This window comes from Crotalus tigris, unplaced genomic scaffold, assembly GCF_016545835.1.
Source record: "Crotalus tigris isolate CLP2741 ecotype Arizona unplaced genomic scaffold, ASM1654583v1 scf7180000018340.3345759, whole genome shotgun sequence".
NCBI lineage: Eukaryota > Metazoa > Chordata > Lepidosauria > Squamata > Viperidae > Crotalus > Crotalus tigris.
The window spans coordinates 1,524,847-1,535,921 of NW_024096953.1; the positions used below are offsets into that span (position 1 = coordinate 1,524,847).

At 45.4% G+C, this 11,075-nt stretch overlaps 1 protein-coding gene across 1 annotated transcript; it reads right to left on the bottom strand.

Annotated features, from left to right (window-relative positions):
- Positions 1-1,995: 1,995 nt before the first annotated feature.
- Positions 1,996-11,075, bottom strand: LOC120311296 (5-hydroxytryptamine receptor 3A-like). Its single transcript, XM_039350638.1, has 9 exons — positions 11,009-11,075; positions 7,336-7,502; positions 6,493-6,537; positions 6,194-6,303; positions 5,228-5,397; positions 4,338-4,498; positions 3,804-4,014; positions 2,975-3,208; positions 1,996-2,285 (listed from the first exon to the last, which is right to left on the bottom strand). Exons 1-9 carry the CDS (start codon positions 11,073-11,075, stop codon positions 1,996-1,998), a joined length of 1,455 nt encoding a protein of 484 aa, XP_039206572.1.

Consider the following 11,075-nt stretch of genomic DNA (forward strand, 5'->3'; position numbering starts at 1 on the left):
ATTCTGGAGTTGATGTCCAAGATAGAGGAAGGACACCAGGTTGGTGAGGCTCTTCTAAGTTAGTTGAAATGCAAAGTTCTAATTGGCCAGGAATTGTCACCCCATGTATGGCTTCTATAGGATGAATCTGGGAAAATGATTGCCATCCAAGAGAAGGGCGGGAACTTGATGATTATTCTGCCTATTTCTTGTGCCTTTTGGCATCAAGGGCCATTGTCTGGGATGCATTAAGACTTGCTCTAATATTTGCCAAAGTGGCAAATAGGCAGAAGGGTAAGTGGTGAGTCCTTACAGACACCAGCTCCTGTTTCAGCTCTTTCCATGCAGAATGAGGCATTTATTTCTCTCTAATTTTCATTCTCTTGAGTTTTGTGTGGTCTAAAGCTCACACGTGGCTTTTACACCCCTGGTTAGCACCATGCGGAGGGAGAGATGCTCGGGTACTTACTAGTTTAGGATTCTTGAGATTTTTTTTTAAAAAAAGGATCAGGAGCTGTTCCCTGCCCGGCTGCAAATCCGCTTGCTCTGTCCATGGTGCTGAACCAGATCCCCCTAACCATAAACCTCTGACTTGAGAAAACGTGTGTAAAGCTGGAGTGGATCAGGTGATACAATATATGGGATCGATGTCGTTCCTTGCTCTTTTAGCTTACACGAACTTTTTAATGGAGTTATATCAAATTACCAGTTCATCCCTAAATCTTTAACTTCTGCATCTTGTAAGGAAGCAAGAAGCAATGGATGAAAACTAATCAACAATGGACAAGAAGCAAAGGATGGAAATTAATCAAGGAGAGAAGCTACCTAGAACTAAGGAGAAATTTCATGATGGTTAGAACAATTAATCAGTGGAACAGCTTGCCTTCAGAAGTTGTGAGTGCTCCATCACTGGAGATTTTTAAGACGAGATTGGACAACCATTTGTCTGAAATGGTTTAGGGTTTCCTGGCTGAGCAAGGGGTTAGACTAGAAGACCTCCAAGGTCCCTTCCAAATCTGTTATTATGTTAAGGTTGGCAGTGGATGTGCTGATGGTCTTTCAGAACAAGAGGATAAATAATTTGAGAGGTGAAATGTAATTCTAAATCATTTACATTCCAGGAAATTATCAGATTTTTCTGTTACTTTCAACAGAATTTGCTCTTGTGCAAAGCAGACGTTTTCCATCTCCCTCATCCCAAATCGGTTTCAGACCTTCTACCTTTTTGAAATATTATTATTGCCTTCAAAATATTCAGCCCTGTTCAAGACTATTTATTTGTTTGTTTACTTATTTATTTATACAATTTCTATAGCTGCCCATCTCAGCCAAGTGACTCTGGGCAGTTTACAATTCTGAAGGTAATTCTTTAAATTAGCCATTTAAATAAGCATTTTATTTCCACTCGAATCAATGCTCCCTTTAAGAACAGCTGCAACAATTTACCTCTGCTAGATACTCAACAGAGAAGTCTTCTGTGATTCTTCATTTATAAGCTAGGCAATCCGGTCCACGGTTCTTGAATGTGTTCAGTTTAATTTTGTTTATTGTAGAACAAATAGAAGCACAGCAAGAAAAGCATCTGCCCATTTTACAGACAGGCCAATTTACAATGCTAGTGCAAATAGCCACACAATATATAAATGCTGTTGCACACTACTTTAAAACACACTTAAACTTTCTGTTATCCATCTTGGGGACTGAAATTCACTGAAAAAGAAATAGTTCCCAGTGACCAAAACTTCCATTTGCAAACAGATTACACAAATAAAGACAAGAAAATGCGAAGGACATAAAGTCCTTAGAAAAACCTAACTAAAAAAATACCCTGAAATGTAAAAACCTGGGATAAAGAGGCTTACAATAACTGGTACTCTTCCCTCAGCAAGACAGACTGGGGTTTGGGACTTTATGGAGAACGTAAAAGTTTAACCAATATTCATTCAGTGGTTCCAAAGATCTGCCAAAGGCTCGTGGTGCCTGGTCTGCTGAGCCCTTCTCTGGTAAGACGGGCACTCAGGCATACTGCCAGATGGACCACAGTGTGCCAAGGGTGATGCTGTAGGCCAGCACTGCCACCAGGTAGGCACGGAAGAGGAGGACATCCAAAACGTAGCCGACCTGCAGCCACTCGCAGGCAATATCTCGGAATTCATCTCGCTTCTCCAGGAACTGGCGGATGGCTGCAATCTCCTGTAGGATATGCGCAACCGACTCTGGGCTCTCGCCCTGCAGGGGGTCTGTGACAGCCCCTGTTCTGCCTTCGAAGTCACGTGTGGCATCACAGCTGTAGTGGTTCAGCTTGGCTGGAGGAAGTGGGTGGAGACGGAACGGAGAAAGCTGAATCAGACCCAGAGGAGACATGTGTGACCCTCCCTGCCTGCTGAAACAGAGGCTCAGTACGAGGTTTAGCCTGTCACCAACCTTCAAGAACCTTCTAAGGCTCACCAAGTAAAATCCCCCTCTCTCTCTGCAGAAGAGAAATATTCACCCCAATGTATGGGGACTCCTCAACTTACGACCACAACTGAGCCCCAAATTTATGTCTCTAAGTGAGACATTTGTTTTGCCCCCTTTTACAACTTTTCTCACCACAATTGCTAAGTGAATCCCTGCAGTTCTTGAATTAGTAACACGGTTATTAAGTGAATCTGGTTTCCCCAGTGACTTTGCTTGTCAGAAGGTTTCAAAAGGGGATCACATGACCCAGGACACTGCAACCATCATAAATGTGAGTCAGTTGTCAAGCATCCAAATATAAATCACGTGACCCTGGGGATTCTGCAACTGTCCTAAGTCACTTTTCCCAGTGCCGTTGTATTTAAATGAAGTGTTGTAAACTGAGGACTACCTGTAGCTAGGTTTACCCCTTACACAAAACTGTATCTTGTGTGAACCCAGCCAACTGGGGTGTATTTGACAAATCATGGCTTAATGCAGTCTGACTCCAGTGGCAGATGGCTGAGTGATCAGGCTGTGATTTGGGACTTCTCACCTGTGCTGTCGTTATTCTCGATGTTCCTGGAGATGTTTGAACTTTGAGTGCAGACGGGGTGGAAGGCTTTCCTGTCTTGGATGCAGAGCAGGATGGTGGCCCGCTCCAGAACCCAGCGTTTCACCCAGTCAGGAACATGGGGCTGAAGGTCCTGTTTGTGCACCAGGCGTACAATGAGGATGGTCTCTGTCAAGCTGATGACCAGCAAGGCCATGCAAACCACAAAATAGATACCTGCAGGAGCAAAGCAGCAACTTCAGCAAGCCCTCATTTCTAACTCCTCTCTACCACTCATATCCAGGATCCTAGTTTCTCCTGATTCTCATCTATTCCAGCCTCCTCTTCAGTTGATCCTAGATTTCAACTCAGGTAACATGTTTGGTCCCAGCTACTCTTTACATGTGACATTCCCTGGTCTTAGCGATCACTCCCAGCACCATTTCTTATAGCAACCCAGAGGACGTTTTCTACAAGACGGATGTTCTTCTTGGATTGCATCTGACCACTGCAGATCTCAGAAGGTTTTCTTCTTTTCCTCAACCTGACTGTGTTGCCACTAAGTTGTCATATCCCAGCAGTGCAAAAGACACTGAAGGTATATTAGGAGTTCTGGTTAGAGTGCAGGATTGCAGGCCAACTCTTGTCTAGAGTCTGGAGTTCAATCCTGGCGGGACTCGAGGTTGACTCAGCCTTCCATCCTTCCGAGGTTGGTAAGATGAGGAGCCGATTGTTGGGGGCAACAGACTGACTCTGTAAACCATCCAGAGAGGGCTGCAAAGCACTATGGGGCAGTAAGGAAGTCTAAATGCTATTGCTGTTACTCTCGTACCTATAAGGGGGGTCCCGATAGCAGTCGCAGGCAGCGTGTCAGACACAATGATTAGGAAGACGGAGTAGCCAAGGAGCAAGGTGATCTTGAATGAGACTCTTTCCCCACTATCAGGGGGCAGGTAGAAGCCCACAATATCCATGACCATTAGAAAGATACTGGGGAGCAGCAGACTGACAGCATAGAAAAGGGGACGCCTCCGAATGACTACCTGTTGGGACAGAAAGAGAGATCTGGAAGCTTTGGGTGTTGTCCAGAGATATGGAGGCCCAAAGCAAAACCTTCAGACTGGCTCAGTAGATGAAAGATCAACAGCCATTTTATTCATACATTACCCCAGCTGCAGCTTCTAGATCATGAGAAGGATGGTTGCCCATAAACTATGTTATAACTACCGTATCTGATCAGACGGTTACTAGTTCTTTCTGGGATCCCATCATCCTCCCACCTCCAGTCTTTTGGGTAGTTACAGTGCCAGTGGGGCTCCTGGCACCCAGCCCAGCTTCCCCTCCTATGCTCACCCCAGCAACTTACAAAGAACTTCATCTCAGCATAGTAATCATTGTCCCCCACACTGAACTCTCGAAACTGGCTGAGCACGTGAAGAAGCTCCCATTCGCCCTGATTCATGAAGACACTCCTGTCAGTTTTCACCTCCTCTGGGGTCCTCCACAGGGAGAGGTTGATGTCTCGTACTGAAGATAAAGAAATGGAAAAGGATGCCAGAGAAGAGTGGTTTGTACCAAGCACTAGACTGGTTGATCAAAAGCCAACTGTTGACTTAAATAAGGTGTGAACCACAGGCTTCATAGCAAGTTATGAGAAGACAGCCAACGTGTAACCCAGATCAAGACTTTAGCATGTTATGTGAATCCAAGTGCTGTGTTATGGAAAACTGTCACAGAGCCTGACTGGGCTCTTTACTCAGGTCACCTCACTTTAGCTCCCTGGCAACATAGGAAAGTTTTGTTACAACAGTCATGAAATTCCTGAAAAACAAAAAGACAAACGGGCTGCAGCCGACCCATTCTTAAGTCAACTCAGTCTGCAGTCATGCACGATTCTTTTTCTAATGGTTCTATAGTGACCATCTGAGTCTTGAAAATGGAATCTTTTCTCCATTGGATCCTTCCAATCATGCAGGAGACTGTACTCAGCAATAACAAACAAATTCCCCAGGGACTCTCTCTGGAGCAAAAGGGCAGATAGCTTCTAATTGTAGAATCCCGCCAAGCTGGGTGGAGATCAGCCATTGCTAGACTAGTTCTCCATCATCAAAAGGATTGTTTAGGTTGACAGGAGGATATTGTCAGCAACCAGAGGTGGTAGACATCGGTTTGACCCTCTCTAGTTGGACTGTAGAAATGGTTTGTCCCCAGCATATAGGAGGCCCCAAGAGTCCAGCAATACAGCGTGTGACCTACTGTTATGCAGCCAACTGGTGAAGGTCAGAGAGCAGTTCTGTACATCGAAGGGGAAGTTGTAGATGTCCAGGCTGCAGGCGGTCACTACCTGGACAGGCTTGAGATTCCTCACTTCCCCATTATAGAGGATGTAGACGTAGGGGATTTCGGGGGATTTGCCCACATCCACACTGCAGGAAATGGAAGAGGAGAAACAGGAACTCAAGAAAAAGCTACCCCAATGGTCTAACTTATAGGCAAATTCATAAGTGGAGATCAACCCTGGAACATCCCCAGAGCAGATTTTCCAAGGTGGAGAATGGATTCTCTCAAGAAATGTGACCTTAAAAGAAAACACTCTGTTTTGCAACCTGCCTGCTTCCCACCAATTCATTTGTGCAAAAGAATCTGTTCAAAATTCAGATCAAGAGGAAGAGGAAATGAGAACAAACAAGGAACATTTGGGGTGCCTGGTGACTTCTGTACACCGTATTGCTCTAAGAAAACGGGGGTTGGCTGGTGAAGTCATTTGCTCTGGAAGGGGGGGAAGGAGTTCTCCTCCCCAGAGGGCCATTCTAGCCCTATTGCAAAGGTCTGGCAATAGCAGCAATAGAAGGCCCGTTGGCCCCAGAAATGGCTTCTCTGATTCTTTCCAGAGGAGTTTGGCAGCTCTGCAGCTGCCCCTCCATTGTCTCCACAAAGACTTCCTCAGAACGCCCAGCCCAAGAAGGGTAATTATGGCTGTTTATAGTTTTCCATTCCTGGAACCATCCCAATTCCTCAGCCTTCTCTCCATCTGCAATGTACAGCACACCGAAGATGGAGCCAGTTATGAGCCAAGGAAAAACAGGCTGGGAATACTAAGCACAATGAAGCACCAGGGGGGGGAAGGGAGGACCAACCAAACTGTCTGGTTTCCCCACTAACCTGTCCTGACACACACCATTGGCATGGGAGAGGAGCCTGAGGAGGCTTCCGCAGACTTACAATTCATTGATCAGGATATCTGGGACCCAGATGGCTTCGGTGGGGATGGACATCTGGGTGATGTTGTCGAAGTCCTCTGGATTCCATTTCAAGAATTCGTCGATCCAGTGCTGCAAAATGGATGGGAAATGGTGGCAGATATTGTGTTTACCTCACAAGTAGATGCTGAACCATTCAAGCAACGTTAGGCTACCATCCACAATTAAACAAGCCCTGCTTAGTACAAGGAGTGAAGGAGAACCAACCAGGAGGGAGATAAAGTCAAACGCCACGCTACTGAGAGGGCTCAGCCTTCTTACCTGCCTGTACCAAATATAGGTGGTCAGAACTTGGTTTTTTTCATCCTGTGGAAAGCAGAAAAACAAAGATGAGGCTGAAGGGCTGGAAAGGTTGGGTCATTCCTAGGTCTGCCTCCAAAACTAGCCAAGATAGGGAAGGAAGGAAGATTTTGCTGCTTTTCTCATGACCCAAGTCTGGAGAGTTGGCTTTATCTAAAGGAGGTCTGTCTGCCTGTCTGTCTGTCTGTACTAATCATGATTGTGCAGTTTTATTGTCCAATATCAGGAATACTTTGGATGCCAGATTAACTAAATTCGAAAAAGTAGTACATAAAAAAACCCATCCTAAAGCAGATTCTGTCCTTGGCATTTCTAGCCAACAGGCAAAACCTCAACCGGAGAGTTCCCTGAGCAGCTGTCAGTTAGAAGAAGCAGCCCTGGGTCTAGATCAGGGGTTCTCAACCTTGGCCACTTTAAGACTTGTGGACTTCAACTCCCAGAATTCTGGGAGTTGAAGTCCACAAGTCTTAAAGTGGCCAAGGTTGAGAACCCCTGGTCTAGATAATTATTCTGTTTATGAGGCCAGTTTCTGAATTTCAGCTTCACAGCAGCAGGAAATGTACATGAAGCAGAGGCAGGAGCTTCAGATGCTTTAAATACCTACAATTTCAAACTTCTCATGTTTGTATTTTCCATTTTTAAAAAAAAGATCTTAAAAAAAAGGCAAGGTGAGGGAGGTTCCTGAGGGGCCCTTTAGCACTAAACCCTTCTCAAACCCTGATGTGGCCTGTGACCCGCTCCCCACCCATGTATCCAAAGAAGCCAAAAAAAAGGGGATTTCTTGAGGGAAGAGAGGGCTCCTACCACGCTCAGAATGGCATAAATCATGACGTCGATGGCCACATTGGTGGTCTTCCTCCAGTTCCAGACTGGCCGAACGTCCTTCTTGTAATTGGCAAATAAATAATCGGAGAGCTGGCGGAGGGCAGCCTTGCTGGAGCTGGACGCTTTGCTGGGTATTTTCTGAGAAACTGCAAAACAAACCAAGCACGCCATTGTAAGCACTACTGATTTGTCTCTATTAGAGTTATTCTCCATCTTTCCTACCTAGCATTCCCGCTGTGGCCTTCCGGCTCTTATTCAGAGCATGGGAGCCTTCTCCTGTCCACGCAAGCCTTCTGTGCTCTTGGCCTCCTCTTATTTCTGTATCTTTTCTTAAAGCTTCCTATTAACCTTATGCTCTGTTGTGCAGCACCACATCTTTCCTAGGTGCGCTTTTCTTCTTCATTGTCTGAGTTCCTGTTTGGCTGCCTTTTGCTGGTTTCCATCAGTCCTTTGAGGTAGGCCACATCGAGAATCAGGCATGGCTGACTTCCCAGAAAGCTTCCTCTCTGCCCCGTCTCACACCCAAAAAAATGGGTGGGGTTATTCTGAGTTTCTTTCTGATACTCACCCCATTCTCAGGACCAAATATTTTTTTCTGCAAGTACTTCCCCAATGGCTTGCTCATGTCTTCCCCATTCACAAGATCAGGTCCCTCCACATTCACAGTCCTGCCTGCTCTGCTTTCCATCCATGCTACTGTATAACTCAAGCCATGACATTAACAATATCCTTTGGCCAAACCCACCCGGAGCCAGAGAACCTTGTTTGCTAATTTACTGACATTTAGACGGAACATCTTCTGCCAAAGCCTGGCGCATTTCTGCAGCCTTTCTTATATGCTTTGATGAGATGGGGTAAACAATAATAAATAACCACTAACTATACACAATTTATGTTGAGAGAATGTTTTCTACCCAGGAGGATTCAATTTTGGGGCCAGCTGATGGGCAACCGGTTGAATACTATATTTGGCTAATCTTATGATACTGTCCAAGTTTCCAGGAACAATTTTTCCAGCGTTAGCAGTAAAACTGTGGCTTCTGAGACAACCTTCCCCTGTAAGGCAACTCGTGACGAGAGACAAACATCAAAGCTGCTCTTTGCAAAGCCTCTTCTTGTACATGACTTTCTTCCACTTGGGCACAATTTGCACCTCCCAAGCAGCTCCTAATTGGAATAGATCTGCCAGGGCTTGGGGGAAGCAGGCTCAGAGGCGGCTTTTCAAGCAGGCCCCTCTGCCTTTTCACACAATCCCTAATGCCTGGGAGTTCATTTTGTGCACGAGCACCTCTGGGCAGCTGGATGGCGAGACGATGAAGAGGGCAGAAGAGAAGGAGGAAAACAAATTAGGGGATTTGGCAGCAAGAAGGTGGCCTCCCTAACCGTGCAGCAGGGTGTGCCTTTGTTTTTGTCTCAGTGACCCTTTAAAGCACAACTGACAGGTGGCCAATTCTACAGCTGGCCGGGCTCCAGGATCAGCTCTTAGATGCCTTCACTTCCCCATCCCATCCCATCTCACTCCCATTATTATAAAGGAAAAGGGATAGTTCTGCGGGCTACAAGAGAAGTCTCAGATAAATATGTTTCATCCATTCAGGAAGACCTTGAGTCAACACGTTTGACCTTCTCTTGGAGTCCAAGGTGGAGTGCCAAAATTGGCTGACCCCCATTCTCATGAAGAAGACCTTGATCTTTGGCAGACACTTTGGGGGTGTCTCTGCCTCCATTGCTTAGCATCTTTTGAGGACGACAGTTACCATCACTTCTGCCCTCTTTTTTTTTTTTTTTTTTTTGCATCAGCAGTTGAAGTGGGATCCGTAAAGAAGCCCCCTTATCAGTTAGAGCTTTACGATGCCTGGGAAACCAAGTCCTTTGCCCCATGAAAAAGGTAAAGCGGCAGATTGTTGGCAACAGCTGGACCACATTATTAGATTTATGGGTTTTGGTAAAGTTTCTGGGGCTGGTCTGGGTTCTTTTCTTGCCCTTGGGTGACATTTGGGGGGTGTTGGATTAAGCCAAGAAGTGGCAAGACACGTTGCAAGCCGGGAGCTTGTTTCTGAAGCTGCTTGTGTGTCGTCATCTTGATTCCTCCTTCTGGACCAGCTTTGTGTTCATATGCAGCAGGACGAGATCACATTGTGAGGAATGGGACAAATGTGAAGACCCAGTTTTCCATTTCACTCAGTTCCCAAGAAACATGGTTTCATGAGCGAACAGAGCGGCCCTAATTATGGAATGTTTGGTATGCAATCAAACATCTCTTGGCTTTAGAGTCGAGTATTGACTCTTGGTGATGGGAAGTCCAAGATAAAGTTCTAAAGACAATAATAAAAGATTTTCTACAGGTGACATGTGTGGATATTTCCTGGACCCCTGAGAACATAGAAAACTAGTGCCAGTCAGGAAGATCACTCTGGACAAAAGAAATCAAAACACAGGGGATGTGTTTGTGTGTCTCAAAAGGTGTCCTAGGATAGCAACCAAATAAGCCCAATTGTCCCCTGTTGGTATTTTCAGCTCCTGGCGTTTCTGTTCTTGTGGCTTAGCAAGATGAAAAGCTCCTAATTAACAGATTAACATTAGGAACACCCGCACATGGTGCCTACGGAAACAGGAAGTTTGAACAGCTATGCAGTCATCTGTTCTCTGTGCTCTTGGTATCATCCAGTGATTCAGCCCTCACCATTCCAAGCAACAAAGAATTTAGGAGTGTTTTCCTGAGTCCACTGGTCTTAGACTTCAACTTCACAAATTGTGTCATTATATATTGGTGCGTGGTTCTCAGCCAGTGTACATTTTTTAATAATTTTCCAAATGTGCAAAAAGAAGGCTTACAGTGGAGAAGACAACGAATGGGACACTAAATGTGAGTTCTGTAGCATTGATGACGTTACTTAGTTTGGTAATGAAAGGTCTGCAAGAAAACCCAAAGTACCAAGGACCCCACAGTGAGTTCCTCTTGCACCAATGATGAATTTAGACTTAACTTTTGCAACCACTAAACAACTATCTTTGAGAATGTTCTTAACATCCACCAGGACCTTCAGCGAGAGGGTCTTGGTTCTGAGGGATCTAAACGAGTGTGTAAACCAAAGGTCTATAGACCATCTTGTTTCCAAGCCTGGCTAGCAATGGCTCCCTTTCCCTGGAACTATCTCAGATTGGGCAGGAGAGCAAGTCCCGTCACTTGTCCCTGCATCTTTTCTTTGGAAGTAGACTGTCTCTGAACATGGAGCTCTACATTAAGATATCCTGGTGAATTTCTGTTCCAGGCCATCCTTTATTAATATGTCTAATCCTCCTTCCTCATTCTTTAGATAGTATCCATCTCTGCATTTGGGAGCAAGCATTTGCACCCTCATCTTGGATAACAAGAATTTTACTTATTTTACTTATTCTTGCAACTTTTGTTTTATGATGAGGAATATTTAGCACAAAGTCCAGAGGACTGCCCTCAACCAGTTCATTTTCACACCAGCATCAAGGGCTATTCACCCTCATTCTTCTATCAACATTTGTCAATGTCCCTCAACTTTTGAAGCACAGGTCTGTTGTCAAGTTGGAAGACCTGGCCATCTCTCTACACAGACCCCACTCATGCAAATCCTCCCAGCCATGAGACATCCCTTGGAACTTTTGTTGAGTTTCTTACCTTTGCTGTGCACCATGGAAGCCACGGCAAGCAGGAGCAGGGAGACCCCCAGGGCAGAACGAGCCAT

Coding starts and splice junctions, on each gene's coding strand:
- LOC120311296 (XM_039350638.1), bottom strand. CDS start 11,075: ATGGCTCGTTCTGCCCTGGGGGTCTCCCTGCTCCTGCTTGCCGTGGCT. Junction 7,503..11,008: donor TTCCATGGTGCACAGCAAAG/GTAAGAAACTCA, acceptor TTTGTTTTGCAG/TTTCTCAGAAAATACCCAGC. Junction 2,286..2,974: donor CGAGAATAACGACAGCACAG/GTGAGAAGTCCC, acceptor CACTTCCTCCAG/CCAAGCTGAACCACTACAGC.